Source organism: Anoplophora glabripennis, unplaced genomic scaffold (genome assembly GCF_000390285.2).
Source record: "Anoplophora glabripennis isolate ALB-LARVAE unplaced genomic scaffold, Agla_2.0 scaffold22, whole genome shotgun sequence".
Taxonomy (NCBI): domain Eukaryota; kingdom Metazoa; phylum Arthropoda; class Insecta; order Coleoptera; family Cerambycidae; genus Anoplophora; species Anoplophora glabripennis.
The window spans coordinates 1,310,351-1,331,839 of record NW_019416298.1 but is presented as its reverse complement, the minus strand read 5'-3'; the positions used below and the strand labels follow the sequence as shown (position 1 = coordinate 1,331,839).

At 32.0% G+C, this 21,489-nt stretch overlaps 1 protein-coding gene across 2 annotated transcripts in view; it reads right to left on the bottom strand.

The window, feature by feature from the left end:
* The window catches only part of LOC108917282 (synaptotagmin-16), a 64,298-nt gene that overhangs the window by 11,419 nt on the left and 31,390 nt on the right, over nucleotides 1–21,489 (bottom strand). For both annotated transcript variants that reach the window (XM_018723790.1, XM_018723791.1), the window contains exon 2: nucleotides 14,253–14,471. In XM_018723790.1, coding sequence (XP_018579306.1) covers nucleotides 14,253–14,471 — 219 coding nt within the window. The remainder of the gene's footprint in view (nucleotides 1–14,252; nucleotides 14,472–21,489) is intronic.

Below are 21,489 nucleotides of genomic sequence, written 5' to 3'. Positions count from 1 at the left end.
TTTATTATTAAACTACCAACTCGGAACTGACTTGGTTGTATTAAACCAAACTTTCGTCATAATTGTTTGCTCGTGAAAATTGGCTTAACCGTTCTTATTACATACGGAAGTGATGAACAAAACATGAACGAAGCCTTTGAGTATATTTGTTAGAAGACGACAAAGTAAAAATTAATTTAGAGAAATTCTGTAAAAAAATTTTTCAATGATTAATTATTTATTAATCAAATATTTAGTTACTTCATCTTATTTTTGATTCGTTACTTTTTGTCCTTGCCCAACGCTATACAAATTCATCTAATTTTTTGCCATTGGTTTTAAAAAGATACGAGTATTGGAATAAAACTGGTATATTTTCAACATTTTATAAAGTGAAATATAGGCAACCCCATTATTTGATTTCTAGTCATTTTAGCCGGTTTACGAACTGTTAATTGGATCATAATCAAGTGGATCAAGTCGGCTTAGCACGAATGCTACGATTTAGCAGACGATATGTGGATTTTATGACAAAATAAAGATTGTAAAATGTAAACACCAATGCACTAGATTTTTATCTAATGTTTATTAATTTTATGATTAACAAATTTATTCCTTACATACAGGCTGTTCCACATAAAAGGGATTCTTCTGTAACTCTGTAACTGTAAAATTTCCATGTAAAGAAAATATTTTTAGCTTTACAAAATGTTCCATTTCGCATGGGCACTACATAACTTTGTTATTTTAAATTGGAACATCCTGTATATTATTGCATTTTTGAATTCCTTGGTTGATATTAGGTAGAGTTTATTAAATGTACATTGCGTTTAAAACTTACCGTCTTCGAGATAATCAGTTGTTTTTTGAAAAAAATCACGATTTCAGCTCTCTAAATGAGGCTAGATAGCGTCTAAACTGTAAGAGTTAGAAACCTGCAGTTTTCACAGTGCGTTTTGGTATATATTACTCTATCTTGTCATCTGCGTGTACGTTATTCAGACTCGGAAATACTGAGACCTACATTTAATAAGCTTACGAGTTGAAATACTTTTTTTTTTCAAATGGAATGACCCATATTAAGTATCATGGGTGAATGCAAAATTGAATGCTCTTTCGAGAGTTTTCCAGAAAAATCAGGTTCTTATTTTCTAAAGTCCGAAAAAGTAGCTATGTAACAGCTCTGGGACTGACAGAGTCAATATTTACTGGCATGTTTAAAAAGTGGTTTGACAAACAAAAGTAAACCACTAATAATAACTAAAACAAAACTCAAAACGAAACAAGCTGAAACTCGGAACACAACAAGGAGAATAATACTGATTTACATCAATTGCTGGAAGTGTCCTCTATTTTGATTAATACACAAACGAATTCGGTTTTTAAAAGACTGTTCAACATTGGTCAGCATGTCTGGCGTAATTTCTTGAAATGCTACTGTAATGCGCTGCCACATATCTTTCGCGGTAGTTGGGGTGTAACGTAAACTTTGTTTTTTTATAAATCCCCATAAAAAGAAGTCGCAATTTTCATATCTGGACACTTTGAAGGCCAACTCACTGGTCCCCCGCGCCCAATCCATCTGTTGGGAAAAGTTTCTTCGAAGTGTAGCTAAAGGAATGTTGCCTAACAATTTTCTACAGTGTTTATTAAAAAATTTAAATAAACTGCTCCAGTTAGATGTTGGTCAAAAAAGAATGTTGCAATGACATGGGTTCCCAAAATTGCTCCCCACGCGTTCAAAGACCATTGTTGGCTATGAGTTGTCCGGAATTGGTGAGGATTTACTGTGTCATAATAATGGCAATTATGACTATTAACGAAACCATTTTTATGAAAAGTAGCCTTATCGGTGAACATGACCCGATTAAAAAAAAATCATCATCTGTAAAGCTAAAAATATTTCATTTACATGATTTCAGACAACTTTTATTAAAACCATTTTTTATAAATTTTACAGTTACAAAGTTTCAAAAGAATCCCTCTTAGGTGGAACCCCTGTATAAACACGAACACCATATTTAGAACTATTTCAAGAAATGTTTTGTTCATAAATTAACAAAACTATGTATAAGCTGTGCGTATAATTGATTTTGTACCATCAAGAAGATTTACTCTCCCTCTTTTTTAAAACAAGCGACGATATTGCCTTGCCGAAAGAAACAAAGCGAAACGCTGCTAATAAAATCCCCTTTGGAATTTATCGACCGTGGGCAAGACAAAATTTTCCTCGAAATTAAGTGATGACATGGAAAGAATGCCAAGAGAGTTATCGAGGAATTCCCACAATGCCCTTACCAAGATATTTACTTTAACCGTTTACAAATTGAACATTAAATTCCACGAAAAAGTCCGCTTTGGTGCTTTCTCTTTTGCTTTCGAGGCATGGTGGATTTTCTAATAAACGTTTCTTGCTGGTTCATAAATGAAAATATTACAGAGAAGTTCGGATATTAAGAACTATGTGCATAAAATCCGCAAAATATCTCCGCAGACTTTTAACGAATCCTTTTTAGTATCAGTATTTAGCATGACCTTGTACTTTTGAGTGAAAAAGAAAACACTTTTTCAAAGTATTTTTCGCGAATAACTCAAAAACTACGCATTTTATTAAAAAAAGTGTATTGAACAAAAATGTAGCTTATAAATAAACAAAGAAAATTGTTTTTTAAAAAGTGTTGTACGTCCTATACAAAGCGAAATATGGTTAGTGGAAGGGGACTTGTTTTGGAGGGAATACTCGAATCGATGTATTCAACGTCAAATGACGGAAAAAGGATTGATTTTACGTGTATAACGCTCCTGGAGTTTTTTGTAGTACTCAAAAAGACCTTCAAAATGAGTACTTATAAAAGATAATTAGAGCAACATTGAAGGAGTTATCGTCAAAAACAGATGGGTTGCTCATATTTTTTAAGGAAAAATGAGCAGTAAACGCTGTACCAATTCAATCAGAATTAAAACTAAACGTAGCCCCTTTACAATTAGTTTTATTTTAGTGTTTTTTATACGATCCTGAAGTTAGACCGGTTTAGAATTCGTATTTTTTTTCTTATTTATATAATAACTGAAACTATGAAAGATACGTAAAAAATGATATACAACAAAATTGTAGCTTGAAGTATTCATTTCAGTGAAAAAACGACCTGTCTCGAGCCCTTTGATCCTTTCACTTTAAAAAACGAAGGACTTAAAAGGTTTTATATGTAAACGATCTTACAGCTCTTGAAATTATCTTTAAAATGCTTTTTTGTAGGATACTATAGCTTCAAAATTAACCGAGTTATGGTAAAGAAACCAGACATTTTTTCGGAGCAAAATAGGCTTTCTCATTTTTATATATTATATCTTATATTATACAAATAAAATAAGTAAAAAAATTTAGTGTGATATGCAGCGTAGCAATTTTTATGATTGATTATATTTAAAAATCGATTATAATAAAAATATTTTACATTAATATTGGCAAAAGTAAAATATTCTTTCATAAACATAAGGGAATTTTTATTTTAAATTATTGCACAATTATAGCATTCCAAGATTTAAAACGTAATTTTGTATCATTTTTTTAGCACAGGGGTGATTTATAAGGGTTGAAAAGTGTTATGAGATACAAATTCTTTCATAGGCAATGACGGAATTTTTATTTTAAATAATTGCACCGTTAAAACATTCCAAGCTTTTAAAAAGTAATTTTTTATCATTTTTGTCAATACAGGAGTGGTTTTTAGGGGTTGATAGGGAAAAATTATTTTATTAGCTATGAGGTAACTTTTATTTTAAATAATTGCACGATTTAATCATTCCAAATCTTTAAAAAGTATTATTTTATATTTTTTTGCATAGGGGTAGTTTTTAAGTGTTAAATAAAGGGTCGAAAAGGTCAAATATATAATAAAACATGTTCGAGAATATAGAACATTATTTAATCTTTGTGCTTGAACAAGATTTTTTCGATAAAATGCTTAAAACTTAATTTTTTCAATTTTTTTCACTTAGGGGTAGTTTTTACCCCTAAAAACAAAAAGCATCAATCGGGCTTATGTCACTTTTGAACTTGAATCTAAAATGAGCCTTATTCTAAATTTTCGTGCAAATCCATGCAGTTTCAAAGAATTGGGAGGTAACAGCAGATTTTTCAATTTCAATGACTGTACTTACTAAATGTAAAGTAAAATCAAAGGTACAATAAAGGACGATAAAATGTAAAGCCGAGGGAGACACAGACCTCAAGCCTATTATTGTAAGAAAGTTCGGTGTTTCTAACATGTGATATTGATTGTTCTGACAAGGTCAGGTCATTCGGTCGATATTTTGCCATCCAAGGTAAGATTGGCGTATTAATGACAACAACGATTGAAGATAATGTCTTGTGTGGGTGGTTTATTTCAATTGTGTTTCCTTGTGACTGATTTGTTAATAGCGACCTCTATAATTTTTAAACGTGGATCACCGATTCAATTTTAAAGATAAATTATAATTTTATCAACAAATACGATATATTAAGGATTATTAACACCCTGTATTCGACAGCAGACTGCAGCGGAAGTCTTTCATGCATATTAATTGCCCTTTCTACGAGTCCCAAGTACAAAATCAGTTAAAAAAAAACGGAGAGCTGCAGCGCGAATAAATGCCATGCAACAATTACTCTTTCTGAATTTATTATTATTCTTCCTTCCTACCTATTTCGTTGCGTTGTAAATTTATTTAGCTTGCAAGTCTACAGCAACTGCGGCGACTTTTTGTCGCAGTTTGCTAATTAGCAGTAGAACAGCACCGCAACAAGCTGCATCGGCGAACTTTCCGGTAAGTTCATTGTGTGCGATTCGGTGTAAATTTTAATCACAATGCGATCGTTTATGTGCACTTTTATGCATTATAATTGGACATGCTAATTATTTCGCGCTTGTGGAAAATTAATGGATGTTTGTGCAGCTTATAGCTTTACTTGTACGGCAGTACAGCAGTTGGTAGTATTGGAATTAGCGAGGAAAATTACGTGCAGGTGGGGTAGAACGGTTATACAACCACGAAATCATTAATCTGTGCGGAAAATACTTTTTGTAAGATTCATAAGTGAACTAAAAATTGACTTTTATAATGTTACCTACGTGTCAAAAACGCTTTTTAACACTATAGTGTTAAAAATAAAATGCTATATACTATGCATTCTGCTCAAGATAATAGAAAGCTGTATTGACAAATTTAGAAAGCATATATTATTTGATAGTTAAAGGAAGTTTAAAGATAAATAATTATCGGACTGTTGAAAGACCAATAGTTATTAACGATAGACGTTTGAAAATACGCTAACTGTTTTTTTTTTAATCGCGAGACATCGATTTAAAAAAAAAACATCAAAATCGGACCTCTAGAAGCTGAGATATTAAAAATTTTTAAGCGCGTTTTCTCGCCGATTCAATTTCGAGCAGGCCGAAGCGGCCGCGCTCTCTGCTTCCAATTAGTCATATTTTGTAAAAAATTTAATTACAAACATTTATTTCCTCTTCCATTTTCGCCTAAAATCAAGTCTTGAAAAGGTACATAATTAAATAGGAAGAAAAATATGACATTTTTCGAATTTTTTTAATATATTGTGCCGCCAAAAGTTAAGCCCACGGTTTTTTTATGCGCATAGAATTTTTTTATTTCTAGTGATATTTGAAAGCCAAAACGCCACAAATCTCCGTGGATATACGATTCACCCAAACCAAAACAGACACCGCCTAGTCTAGTAATAATTCATGTAACTTCTAACTATACAAAAACTACGACGAACGTTGGTTTTAGTCTTCAAAATTCAATAAAAAGTTTTCTGATATTTCAATATCATCCAATGTTAATTTACGAAGTTCTTCACGACGGCGACGGCGTGCTCCAAATAAACCAAAAATATTTGGTATCTGGAGCTTCATTCAAAAATGTATTAATTTCGCTAAATATTTACGATATTTTTGGCGGATTCAAAATGGCGGATCCAAGATGATGGATGGGGTTTTTTAAATTTAATCAATGGGGACCAAATTTGATATAAGGGGGTTTTGGGAGTCACTGACTCCACATTCGTGATTAGCAACCCCAAAAACGACCGTATACCATCTTTGATGCAAATCGACCGATTTTCAAAAAATTCGTCCGCCATCTTGAATTTGACCTTGGATTCGTGATCAGCGACCCCAAAAACTCCCGTATACAACGTTTGGTGCAAATTGGTTGATTTTCGAAAAATTCGTCTGCCATATTGGATCCGCCATCTTGATTTTTTAGATCAGATTCGTGATCAGCGACCTCGAAAACCTCCGTATACAAATTTTGGTGACAATCAGTAAACTTTCAAAAATTTCGTCCGCCATCTTGATTTCGCCGCCATTTTGAAATTTTTAAATGGTCAAGGTCGTATCTGAACGTAAAATTTTTCGCTCTTTCCATTTCCGTGGTCAAAAAGGGGGGTTCCCATTTAAAAAAAAATCGTCTTCACCCCATAATGACCACGTGGTCAGTGGTCAGTGGTCACAAAATCCTAATTTTCCCGTATATTTGGTTTTTCCGGAAAATGCATCCCTCGCGAGATTTTTTGGGGTTTCCATACTTTTATGCCACCGTATACACATTTTTAAATGCGAGTTAATTTATCAATAATGAATTATTAAATTATTAAATATTATAATATGGCTTTGACATGACAGACGTATTTTATAAAACAATAGGCAAACGGCAGCCAATCACGAGTGATTTGCCAGATGCCTCTGCATTTATCTGGCACAGCCTATTTCGGCAGTTCACTGGAATTCGTAGATTTGTTTTATAACAAGAAAGTTAATTGGTATTTGTTTTCATTCCAACGTGTTTTGAAAGCTAAGTAATAGAAGAAAACTACGTAACTGGGAACGAAAAATGTAAACAAAACAGTAATTTTTCCGTTGTTGTTTTGTTTCCTCACTTTTTATCCTTAAGAAGGTACTTATTTTATTTTTAATTTATTATTATTTACCTTAAACTTGAAGAAACAAACGTCCTAACTGTTTATATAAGCAAAAATAGGTACGCCCACGACAAGACATCATAGCTATAGGTTGCTGACATATAAATTTGATTAATTTAATTAAATAGGCAATCCAGAATCGTTTAAGGAGGTATATCGGGTTTACACAAATGCACAGATGTACTTGAAATTTATATAACGTATTACCCAGTGCTTCCTCTGTGCGTCATATTTTTTTGAAATTTTTTTTAAATCTAGATTTTGAGATATTGTTGTCGAAAGTTGTAACTGAGAAAAAAATGTAAAAATTGTGAAACAAAACTTTTCCATAGATAGTATTATCTTATTTTTGATGTAAAAATAATGTAAGTTTTGAACATAGTACCTCTGTATTCATTAGAAACAGAAACCAATAATTGCATTTCTGTCTGACTTGAGGATTAATGTGGCAACGTCGCAATCAGCTGACAGCGAGGAGGGAATACATTTGAAAGACTTGATAAAAACGAAATTGATTTCAAACTTATACATTTTTCCTAAATCTCATGTACATTATTATCAACAATAAATTATCCACAACAGATGATTTTTGTAATGTTTTTAAAAAACTAGATTAATTCAAAAAGGCTAGGAAGCTGTGATATATTTATTGGAATAAAAAATACAGTTGATAAATCCTTTTAATATATTTAATGGTTTATAAAAACATCGTAATCATTACCCAGCAATATTTAGGGTTACATAAAGTTTTCTTTACTTGATTAATATAATTAGTAATACTTGAGATAAAAGCATTTGTACGGAATAACAAAGGAACATAAATATTTCTCAGCAAACTTTATATCTAAAAAATTAGTTATAGTTGCAAAACTTTTGTAACATTACTAAGAGATTAAAAAAACGAACAGTGAGTAATAATTGAATTTCTATCACAGAACCTTCAAAATTACATCCAACATCTTCGACTTGGACTAGAGATGGGCGCGAGTGTCATTTCATTTCTTTAGAACTAAATTAACATAATTGTCGTTGTTTTACCAGTTCACATGATTTACGGATTTTAAATAAAGGATACAAATCTTCGCGAGGTTAATACGATATTTGCTATATATAATAATTATATTGTACATAGTTTACACACAATACATTTTTGAACGCGTACGCATCTTTACCCGAATTTGACGCGCAATATCTCCGATGTCTGAGGTCTGTAAGTTCGCAGTGTGTACAACTGCTAGTCAATTATGAGCGCTGTTGCCACATCTACATAGTCTTTATGCGTTCATTAAATATAATTTAAAACTAGTTAAATATTATATTTGTATGTTGTTAATTAGTCAATATGTATGCTATGTGCATATGAGTAGATTCTTTGCTATATAGATAATGTTTATAGCAAATAATTTCAAAAGAATTTAACTTCTTCAAATTAGCAGCGGGCTTTAGTCCCATAAGAAAAGCATAGGACCCCCCCTGCGATCCTCACTTCCCTCAGACCCCGATATACCTCCCTAATAACGCAGTTATGAATTATATTTTACCAAAATGTTGTTTTTTGTGACACAAATATAATTACATGATTACAGCTTCATCATAAACTCGCAAGACCGATTAATAGCGTCCTAAAAATAATGCCAAAAGCATTTAATCGTCCCACAAATTGTACTTGCGTTACCGAGACAATTTTATAGCCCACTTAGTTCCACGTTGATGGGCCCATAAAAAGGCTGGAGCTCTAATCCGAAATCATTTTACAGATGTTCCCGAGAGGATTTCCGTTGATTAAATCGCATCGGTGAGGGAAAAATCTCGCTCGAAAGAAGTTAGTTCTTTTTAAATATCAAATATTTAATGCTATATTAAATTTACTATGTGATTATTTTCCTCGAATTGATATATTTTGAAAATTATTATGTCAGTTACCTATCCATAAGTCGTATATTGGAAGAAACTAAAGTCTTCTGGGAAATAAATAATCATACGTGGACCTGTCCTGTGTCGGTTAATTTACGAATCACCCTGTATAGCCGAAATCTGATACCACGAGAAAATAATGTAGCAAGATCGGAATCTCCCTCAATTTTATTTTTATCCAAATCCCTTGTCACAATTTACAGTTTTTTGCGCACAGTAAGGGGAATAAGACAGGAATACAAACACTTTTTGAATCCCTAAAGGCTTTAAGCTTGGAATTAATTAAAAAGTTTATAAATGTACCCGTTTAAGCCGTCATTATTTCGAAATTTTCTTCCAATTCAGTTAAATCGATATAATAATAAGATATGTAATTGGAAATTGTAATTTCATAGGCTAACCTCCTCAAAACGGCGTATAAACAAATAGTGTAATATGTTTATAAGGTTTTTCGTTAATACTTTTGCGATTAATGAATATTTTTTAAAGCCGTTTTGATATCCGTAATCCTGGTAATTTTTCACGAATTTAAAAAAAAAATGTTCTAGGACCATTTTTAGCCGAGATAGCGTGTTTTTTTAAATTCATAACTTGTTTATTTATAAACATTAAGACTTGAAATTTCGGGAATAAATCAGTCAACCCTTAAACTTCATAATAACGGTTAAAGATATCGAAAAAAATGCATTTTATAGTAATTTTTAACCCTTTAAAAAACGTCCTGGAGTGTGGTGGGGGAAATAAAACAGAAACGTTTCGAGATTTCAAATCTTAACTGCCCGAAAATTTTACGATATCTCCGGCAATTGTGGACCAATTTTAACGTTTTTTTTTTAATCTGTGGTAGCGCATGAAAATAATAACTGCACGATCCATTTTGCAATAATCAATTATTAATTTGTTATAAACTATTAATTTTGTATAAAAAAAAATTTTTTCGCATTTTTTCGCGAAATAATTTTTCACAATGGTACCAGTAAACAATTTTCTTAAAAAACAATATTATTATGTAAAAAAATTCAAGAAGTGGTACATTTTTTATGTATAAAGTTTATTTTAATGAGATGATCTTGTTTTAAACCGATACTTTTTTGGACATATTATGAATTTTTACCCGTTTTCAAAACACTCAACGTGTTTGTGCATGTATTACGCCTCGGAAACTATCGGAAATTAAGCCATTTACACGATCCGACAATTTTCACCGAATAATACAATTCGTTTTTTCACGATAACTTTAATTTTTAATATTTTTCATCGCTCCTAAAAGCAATTTGCAGATAACTGCAAGAGCTACAAATCAACCTTTATAGTTGAAGGGTCTTGAACTCTTCGTTTTCGAGATCTTTAGGTTTTAAGGGCTCAAAGAAGGTGGTCCTTACACGAAAATGCAAACTAAAAAACGTAATATCTCAGTTAATTTTTGCTCTACAGAAAAATTGAAGAGAGCAAAAATATTATAAAAAAATACCTTTAATTTTGAACTCTTGCATTTTTCACGTATCGTGTTTAGTTTTTGAGTTATTTCGAAAAAAAGGAATTTTTTTTAAAAATTAAAAAAATTTTGTTTTCATTATTTCAAACTTTTTTCAATTTAGTCATTCTAAACACGTCAAACTTGCAGAGCCTATTATTAGTACTTAAATAAAGTCAACTGTACATAGATTACGCTTAGTTTCTATTTTTATGGTTCAGCCATAGATTTTGTTGTTGATTTTTTCTCCGAAGAAATGAGATGACCATTTTGTTTTCATCATAACTCCGCGAGTTTTTGAGCTACGAAATTTTTTCAAAAAGCATTTTCAAGGTCTTTCCAAGCACTTTAAATAAGGTTATATTCATTTTCTCCGAAAAATTAGTTCTTTCGCCATTATTTTACGGTAAAAGGTTCGATTTTACTTTCCGAAAAATAAACAATCACCTTTAGAGAGTGATAACTCGGTTATTATTACATCTACGGTAATCAACAAAAAATGAATTGATACGTTATTTCAAAAGCTTTATTTTTGCTGTATAATTTAGCCTGAAAATGACCATTTCGGGCATAATGCTCATAAGTGCCTGATTTTTTGTGAGAAGGTAGAAAAAGTGGTATAAACAACATATCTTTACCCATACAAAATCAAAAAATGCCATTTTTGTTTATAAGCCATAGAAACTGTGATTTTAGTGAAATTTCACGTTTTTAGCTTATAACTTTTGTCCGGACGATTTTACTGCAAAAAAGTAAAATTCTTTTTTGTTTGTCTTTTCAAGACGAACAAAACGAACCCACGTACGAAAAAAATATTGATTCAGTCAAAAATTATTATTAACAAACATTACTTTTTTGCAATTTAAATAAACATTAATAAAAAGCTTATTAACAACAATGATGTGTATTGCTTATCTCCAACTATTCATTTTTACTGAGGAATAATCTGTGCGAATGCTGGAAACCGTAAGTTGAATATTTTGCGAGTTATGGCCTAATAAACAAATTAACTAATAATCAATCCCCACATGTTTGAGGGTCACCCGTATTCGCGCTAATGGTATATTTCACTATAAGCTATCGGATCCCATTGTTATTTTTCAAAAAAATTCAATTTTGCGACCTAGGGAATTTATTTTGTAAATTTGCTTAGTTGCAAAATGAAATATTTACTATATTTTAATACTTATGCGCGATTTGATTACATACATCGATAGAGCTTTCAAAGACCTTTATTTAAAAAAAAAATCGTCAAGATTCGTTAATAAACAAAGGACCTACGGGCAGTCAAAGTTGACGGTCTATTGTTTAAACATTTAGATGAGTATCGAAAAAAAAATATATGGCCGTGAGCGGAAGACGCAGCACTGTCTTTCAATAAAATATCAAGTTTACGGGGGCATGCTAAGTAACTTTAAATAATTGTTTAAAATCGGCCAAGCAATCGAAATTCCAATAGCTCGCGCGCGGCGGCGGAGTGGGGGAAGCGATCGAGACGCATCTTCACTACCGAAAAAAACTGTTCGCGCGTCTTCAAAATCAACAGCGCAACTGTGACATCGCTTTTCTCGATAACTTTTTATGATAAATTACTCTTTTTTTTTTAATTTAGTACTACGCGGCGAGAGGAATCTATTTATGCCGCTTAAAATAACAAATTTTGATAAATACAACCGTCAAAAGCGCATTAATAAAATATGCATATTTCTTTGCTACTTATTATGAGATTATTTATATTAAGAATTTGATGAAAATGATAATGCAATTACCTGTTGATATCAACAGTTATTTTTAATGAACAATTGCAATTATTAATTGTTATAAAAACTTAAAAAATATATATCATGTATAAACACTATATATTATACGAAAACCATTGCTTAAAAAGATTATTTGTTGTATTTTCGACATTGACATTAACAATATCCGCGAATATTTAAGTGACTAACAGTCTATGTAATTAGAAAAAATGAAAATCAAAAAGTATTATGTTTAATCACGCGCTATCTAGTTTTTGAGATTCTAGTTGCAATATAAGTTACAATGGAATCGAGAAAGTAATGTTTAAAGGATAAATAATGTTGAATACATATATAACAATTATAACAATTATTATTAATTAACGTGATGTAAGATAAATCTTATTTTATTAAAAATATATACAGTATTTACAATGAGACTTTACATAAATTAAAATTTTATACAAATACAGACTTATTAGATTTATACGCAATACCAAATAAATTAGTAAGCGCCGTACAAATTACCACAAACAATTAATAAAACCCTGTCAATTATTCATCTTTCAAGTAATTTTTTTTTTCTTAGCATGTGGACTACCATTATTAACATATTGTAAATATATATCATGTATAAACACTATATATTATACGAAAACCATTGCTTAAAAAGATTATTTGTAGTATTTTCGACATTGACATTAACAATATCCGCGAATATTTAAGTAATGTCGGTGCAAAGCATAGTTGCCACTTGCTCTGTCGACTAGCTAAATCAAAGAGTGATAGCAGGTAAGTTTCGTAGGTCAAGAGCATAGTTGGAATTTCGAGTGCTTGGCCGATTTTAAACAATTATTTAAAGTTACTTAGCATGCCCCCGTAAACTTGATATTTTATTGAAAGACAGTGCTGCGTCTTCCGCTCACGGCCATATATATTTTTTTTCGATACTCATCTAAATGTTTAAACAATAGACCGTCAACTTTGACTGCCCGTAGGTCCTTTGTTTATTAACGAATCTTGACGATTTTTTTTTTAAATGAAGGTCTCAAAGCTCTATCGATGTATGTAATCAAATCGCGCATAAGTATTAAAATATAGTAAATATTTCATTTTGCAACTAAGCAAATTTACAAAATAAATTCCCTAGGTCGCAAAATTGAATTTTTTTGAAAAATAACAATGAGACAGCTTATAGTGAAATATACCAATAAAAAATTTAGCGCGAATACGAGTGACCCTCAAACACGTGGGGAATGATTATTAGTTAATTTGTTTATTAGGCCATAACTCGCAAAATATTCAACTTACGGTTTCCAGCTTTCGCACAGATTATTCGTCAGTAAAAATGAATAGTTGGAGATAAGCAATACACATCATTGTTGTTAATAAGCTTTTTATTAATGTTTATTTAAATTGCAAAAAATTAATGTTTTTTATTAATAATTTTTGACTGGATCAATATTTTTTTTCGTACGTGGGTTCGTTTTGTTCGTCTTGAAAAGACAAACAAAAAAGAATTTTTACTTTTTTGCAGTAAAACCGTCCGGACAAAAGTTATAAGCTAAAAACGTGAAATTTCACTAAAATCACAGTTTCTATGGCTTATAAACAAAAATGGTATTTTTTGATTTTGTACGGGTAAAGATATGTTGTTATATTCCACTTTTTCTACCTTCTCACAAAAAATCAGGCACTTATGTGCATTATACCCACATACCTCTAGTTTTCCTGGTCTATGTATATATGGGTTTTTCGATAAAACGCAAGGTTTTCGAGTTATTTATCAAAAATGGTTGAAAAATATGCACTTTTTAAATGAAAAATCAACATTTTCAATGGAAAATAACTCGGAAAATATTATTTTTTGGAAAAAACGCTATAAAGCATTTTTTGCTTAGAATTCATCCCTCTATTGATATTTGCGATTAAAATTGGTGCCTTCATTGCCACCCCCGAGAAGGGGTGGCATTCACCCCCAGGGTGAAATCACATATCGTCACTATGTAACTTTTGTTTCTTGAGCAATTTTCTACTTACTGTTAAAGTTTCACGCCAATCGGTGCATGTGTCAAGAATTAGGACCTAAAAACCGTCATATACTGAGCTAAATTACATTTTCTCGAAAATACCAAAGAAATCCTTACAAAAGTCGACTTACCCAGTTTGGTTTTCGGCGAGCCCGGCGTTATAGAGCTACAATTAGGCACTGAAGGTGTCGGGACTGGTCGCGACGACACTGGAGGACAGGCCTCGTCGCAGCAGCTCATGCCGCGGACAGGGCTCCACCACCACCCCTTGTTCTTGATGTAGAGCAGGAACACCAACAGGATGGCCCCAAGGCCGGCGAAGGCCCCCAGCATGGTGCCTCCATTCGCCCCTGAAAAAAAAGAAAAAAAACACCTCAGTATCTTGTAAATAGAGATAGGGCTTTGTTGTGTCTAGAAGCGGACGATCTTGAAATATTCGCAGGGTGTCTAGAAACCTATGGCCTTGTATTAATTCTAGTGTGGGCCGAAGGCCGAGCCGGCTCTGTACGAAGGCTTCGCTACTCTTTTCACGTGGTTCGGATTAAAAACACCAAAAGGAAATCCTTTAGTCCTCCTTTGCGACTTTAAAAAATGTCTTTTGTGCTACCCTTAAACCTTAAACGCTAATGGCAGGCTATTAATTCTTTTACTTTCCCTTTCACAACTTTTATGTGCTAGTATTGTGCCAAATATAATAAACAAAAGGAACGTTGAGAAAACCCCCAGTCGATTTTTTTTTTGGTCTTCAGAGCCTGAATAAAATAAGTCAATTAAGAAAACGAATACGGACAGAAAAACTGCTTTTTATACGCTCACAGGTGCTTTTAACATATTAACGATTTTAATTTTTTTTTATTTAAAAAATAAACATAGGATCGAGTTTAACTTAGAACTTGGGCGAGGAAAGCGGCACACATGATTCATCTTTGAAGTCAGAAGCCGTAGGAGGAGAAATAAATTTGCCAGATGAGAGTCCCAGCACCGCAAGCTCGGTAAAAATACTGGTTCTTCCCACATTAGAGGTAATACCCGTAATAGTGATGGTGAAAGACGACGTGGCGCCCAACGTGGGGGCAGAGTGTTCGAGACGCCAAGGGAAAATGATGAAAGACGACAGTATGTTATTCGATAAACCCTAAATAGTTCGGCTATTAAATGTTTATAATCTTTTGTATTTTTGTTTAAAACACTCCTTTGTGAGAACGGCATCCTTAATTATAGCCGGCACAAACATTTTATCGATTACCTAGTACGATTTCTTGTCAGTAGTTGAAATTGTTTAACAGGTGATTTATAGTGCAGGTGGATAACATTTTTGATTTCTCAATATAACAATTTATTTTAGATCAGATGAAGTCAAACAGTTCTGAAAAATTTTTTTTAATTTATTTCAATTAGTATGAAATAAAGAAAAAAACACGAGAGCTAATAACAAAATATAAATTCAAAAGTAATGTTTCTTATAAAATTATAAAAGAAAATTTTTATAGGAACTTGTCATGTTATATTAACGTCCCCTGTATAAATCCGAGAGATTGCCCACTTATTCTGGGACACCCTGTATATGAAAATTAGGTTAAATTAACAATCATCGAAATAAATGAAATGGACCCCTAAGTTCGGAAACCCGTATTAAGAAAACGTATAGTAGGATCGTATTCGATGCAAAGTAGAGCAAAAAGTTGTCGGTCTTTTATCAAAGGAAAATCGTGTCATCATTTTTAGGAGGCGTAAGATAAATCATTTCAAATTTAAAATGAAATTCAATGTAAAATCTGAAATACCGCTGCATACGCACTGTGTTCTGGTAGTAGCTGTAGTCGCCCAGGTGCATCGAGTGTACAAACTGGTCGGTTATACGTCAAATACTAACCTGGCGAGCTTTGCCGTCAATTAGAGAGCGCTTCCAAAAAACAAGTAAACAATAGTGGCGCGTACAGAGGTAAAATGTAGTACATATGTGGAATTTAGGAAACAAATTGGATTTATAATAAATTCCATTTAAAATAAATAGTTTATGAGAATAAAGGAATTTTTGTAGGAACAAGGGTGCCAGACCTGAACTGATCCCCTCGTCCCTTCATAATGTATAAAGAAATTATTCAATTTGTAAAACCCTTAAAAGCGTACTTCATTGGTTCCCTTGGCAGCAATGATTTATTACTTTGCATCGAATATGATCCTACTATAGTATAGGGACAAAAAAAAATTGAAATTTGGACCATATATAGCCTCACTATTACTCTACTGTGAGCTAAAATTTCAGTTAGTTTCCTAATCCTATTTTTTAGTTAATTGATAAAAAAATTCCAAATTTTTACTGACGATAAGTCGACCTATTGTCTACTGTGAAGGTCATTTGTCTCAAAAGCTCTTCTTTTTTTATCTTTTAGCAAACCAGAAGGGAGTGCTATCTCCGTAAATATTGCATTCTTATAATAGTCTAATACGGAATACAGGAGTTATATTGTTCTGCATTGTAGAGTTGATATCATCATAAAATAAAAGTTCACAATCCTGGTTTGCTTAAAAATACGCAAAGAATGCCTTTCAATTTATTTTATATCATCCATATCACCGCGATCCTATCAGTACATTTGTCTAATATTAAAAGAAATTTATGTAAAAAATAAAGTAAAGCAGACTTTTTTCATTTGTCATTTAAACAGAAAAAAATATACCGCACAAAATTATAAAGGAAAGCCTGTAATAACTCGGATGACACCCGACATTACTTATACTTTAAAAAAGAAACATCTCACTCCGACAAAAAAAAAATAAATTAGACGTTGGCTAAATGAAGTCATAAATATTCAAAATGTATGTACAAAATAAGTACGGTTGGTATCAACTTAATATAAAAACAAGTAGGCTGTACTTATTCATTTTTCATGAATTCGAGGCAGCCTCGATTAAGTAATTACTTTTCGTACAGAAACGTTGGTCAAATTAAAAATAACAATTTTTAGACATTTAGAACTTTATTTACCTGGAAAAATCCTGTATAGAAATCAGTACAACCAATATAGTCCTATATGGGCTTTTAAATCGCAATTTTGATCAACTTGTCTGAATTGTAGATACAAGTTAGTTTGAGGTATATAATAACAATATGTGGTAGCAATTTTTTACAACCCCCGGCCAGGGATGAAAAAAGATAAAATAAAGGGGATTTTCAAGATAACTCAAAAGGGTAAGAGTTAGAACAATAGTTTCTTAAAAAAGTTGTAGAGCATAACATTCTACATACAAATGGTCTGTTGGCTTTTCTTGTACTGTTAAAATTAACAGAGTTAGGGAGACTAGAAGTTAAGGGATGATTTCAGAAATTTAAAAAATCGTAACGCAGAAAAATGAATGAATTTTATATATTTTTTTCAATCGACTCGACACTTTTTTAACTTTTTTATGCATAATTCTGAAAAATAATTTAGCGTTGTAATAAATTTAAAATTCGATAAAAATCATATCGAGCAATGTGACAACGGCGCAACGGTTTATTAACACGAGGTACTAAGGTGTCCAGCAACCACCAACACGCAATTCAGTTTGTATCTGGATTCGACCGTATCGGAGTGTTTTTTGCGTACCACTATTTCCTTTTCTTGAGGTGTTTTCCAGCGAGTGCTCAAAAATTGGATTCGAAGGTGTGTGTGCATCGAAAATGGTGGTGGACATTTTGAGCATATGTTGTAGTTTGTTTTGTACTTGTACGTTTAAAAACTACTGAATTTTGCTTTTTGGACGACGTAAATCTTTGGGTACTTTAATTACATATTTTTCAAATACATAATTCGATTAAAAGTTAAGTTCTTGTTTTAAGAGATTCATAATTACTAAAATTCGAGCTAAAATTTAAGCAGAACAATATCTTCGTACTACAAAATCGATACATTTTATTTCATTTATTTAAAAACTGGAAAACAATTGTCTTGGAATTTACTAAATGTTTCACAATAATAGTTGTTTAAATTTTTTCCATAGGACAAGTCTGCCGCGTGAACACGTCTGCATCGGCAGGTTAAGCGCTGTTGTCACGTCGTGATAAAACTCCCCAATATTAATACACGCTGTATTTTGAAAACTGTTAATCTTACGCCCTTGTAATATACAACTTTTTATTCATTTATGATTTATGAAAAGTCAGAATGTCAGTTTATGCATCGAAGTGACATACTCTAGTTTTTTTTGCGTTACCCCAAAAATTCCTGAAGCCCCTCCTGGTGAGAAAAAAAACCGATTTATCTTGCACCTTAATAACACTCCTTATTGTGCAAACAACCAATCGCTTCCTCTTATTCCCACTATCTCTCGACGTTTCGACAAAGAGTGTTGCGAAATTACATCACCAAACGCCGTTCTTAAGTGCTTGCGTCATTTGCTTATCTGCGAAACAAAAATAACACTATATTGCTCTCTCCGGGGCAACGAAAAAAAAAATCATAAATGCGCAAGGTAAATAAAACTAATGTCCTATTCTGTTTGCATGTTTGTCGTAATCATTCATTATTCCCCACTTTACATGCTGAAAGGGTAAAAAATATTTACTTAAATAGCTAATAAGCGGTTAGGTGGGAGTAGGTTGTTCGAAATTCCAACGAGATTAAAAAAAACAAGGTAATTAATAACTAATCATCTTCGAGTGATTTCAAAATATATAACCGCCTTTTATTAATTTTTTGGAGAGCGCGGCGCTACTGGATTCTGATTGAAGGTTATCCTTGTTAATTAGAGACTAAGGAAATTAAACCAAAGTCTCTCATAAAGTATTATATTTCGTAATTGTTAGGTACCTGCTGTAATATCAATAAAGTCGGAACTACCCAGATTTAATTAAAGTCACTGTTTGAACTGGAATTGAAATAGTAATTAATGTAGAACCAACAAGTAATTAGAAACAACGAACTAAGGGCACGTGCAGAATTTAAGAGTCTTCTAAATTATTATTATTGAAAGCTGGTGAAATATCAACTGGAATGAGCAAACCCCAAAAAAGAGGAGGAAGAAGAAGACTCTAAAATTGTAATTAGAATTTAGAAAAGATTTTCTACACAAGTAGTTGTCAAGAGTCCGAGAGTATAAATTACATATACATACATCGGGTCTTAAAATTCATATTTTTTTTCCAATTAGTAAATAGAAATTGTCATTTCTCTGCAATATTCTCTATTTTTTGAGCAATGTTTCACAGACCTATAACATTACCGACATTTTTTTTTCTAAAGATGAAGATATAAGATTTTACCTACTTTTCTTTATAGTTGTGAAAAAAATGTATAAAATTGTCTTTTATGTCATACTGACGACTATTTCAAACAATCATAGTCTCTTCCGTACTTTCTTCCGTAAATTCTCTTTATTAATTTATCTTTTCGACTTACTTTAAAGCTTTTTTTTTCTCAGAAAAGAACACATCGATAAACACATAAAATTCACCAGAGTACCTTAAGTATAACGTGATTCGTTTTAGTTCTAATTCGTTCGTTACTAAATTATTTTGAAAAATAGTTGCCCCTTTAAGCGAAAAACGGAGAATTTAAATTTTAATTATAATTGGATGCGGAGATATGTGCTTATATCACCATAAGTATCCACAACGGCTGGAAAAAGTAAATGTTTGGGCTGGAATAGTAGGAAATTGCATACATTTCTTTGAGAGCAATTTGACAGGCGATATTTATTTGGATTTTTTGCGTTTTCGGCTGCTTCCAGCTCTGGAATTAATTTTTCCTAACCCTAATAATAATAATAATAATAATAATAATAATAATAATAATGTCATTTATTTCCAACAGGTAATCCCAATTACAGGAAATACATAGCAAATGAAAAAAAATAAATAATATAGAACAGTTATACTGAGTTTATTTTGACAAAATCTGTTCTGCAAAAGTAGAAAAAAATCTAGAATTGCTCGTTGTTGTAAACAACGTGTTTTATTGCATTGTGATGAAAAATTAATATCACAGTAATTACAGATTTTATTAAAATGATAACATGCATTATAAATAGGTGCTTTAAGTAAAATATTAGTTCTAGGCCTATCACAGTAAAAAGTTTGGTCATATCTTGAACCAGCATGCGGTACTAAAAACTGTATCTTATAAGGAGACTACTACAATAAACGTTATTAAGTATTAAATTATACAAAAATGATATAATTGACCATATCCGTCGCCGATCAAGAGAAATAATATCAAATCTGTCCAATAATATTTGATTATCAATACCCCTGGTGGGATAGATGCCATCTTCCTTAAAAGAAATGTATTTTAAAAACCGTTTCTGAACAAATTCTATACTATCAATGTGACACTGATAAATTGGGAACCAAATAATTGATCCGTACTCAAGCTTACTCCTAACCAAGGTATAATACAAAACTACATACTAAAATCTTTGCAGTTCCTTAATATAAAACCTATGTCCTATTGGCATTACTAACTAAATGATTAATTTGAGTAACAAAGGTAAGATTAGAGTCAAAGAAGATGCCTAAATCTTTTATGCAATCACCTCTTGAGATTGTAATATCATTAAGTGTATAATCATAATTATAAATTTGTTTTTCCTGGAAAATGATACTACATAACATTTGTTTATATTTAACATTAAAAAAACGATTTGAATTACACCATTTGCCAATTAAGTTGGCTTGATTCTGTAAATATCTACAATTTTCCTCATTCTCAATACTTGTAAAAACTTTTAAATCATCTGCAAAAAGATTATTACAAGATATACTATTCGGTATTTAAGAAATAATAATTAACAAACAAGAGAAACAGTAAGGGACCTAAATTCGAACCCTGTGGAACGCCAGAAGTAACTTTAAATTTTGACGAAGTGAAACCCTCACACTTAACAAACTGTTGTCTCTCTGTTAGGTACGAATAGCTACTCGACCTTTGGTCAAGAGGTCAGTGATTTCTGTGATCTATAGGAAGCGACGAAAACAGATGGTCTATGACACAAATAAATAACATTTTGGTGCATATCAATTGACTGCGGCACTTTAATCTAGAAACTTTAGAATCAATGTCACAATATTCCTCTACCCACTCTCCTTCATCTGGCATCTGATTTCAACGAGAATAATCACAATCAGTAACCAATTTAGTAAGATATAATAACAGGAAAACGCGGTTTGTTAGCCGAGAGCGAATTACTCAATCTCGTCGTGGATCAACCTGGAAACAACACCAAAAACAAACTTTATTTTATAAACAAACGCTTCACCGCCCTCGCAACGTAAACAACCTTAATCGAGTTAGTAGATACTTTTCCTTTCACGAGCCCGATTCGGGAGTACAAGTGCAAATGTCAGGCTTACACCATTAAGGTGGCCATATTCCTGGCCGAGAAATA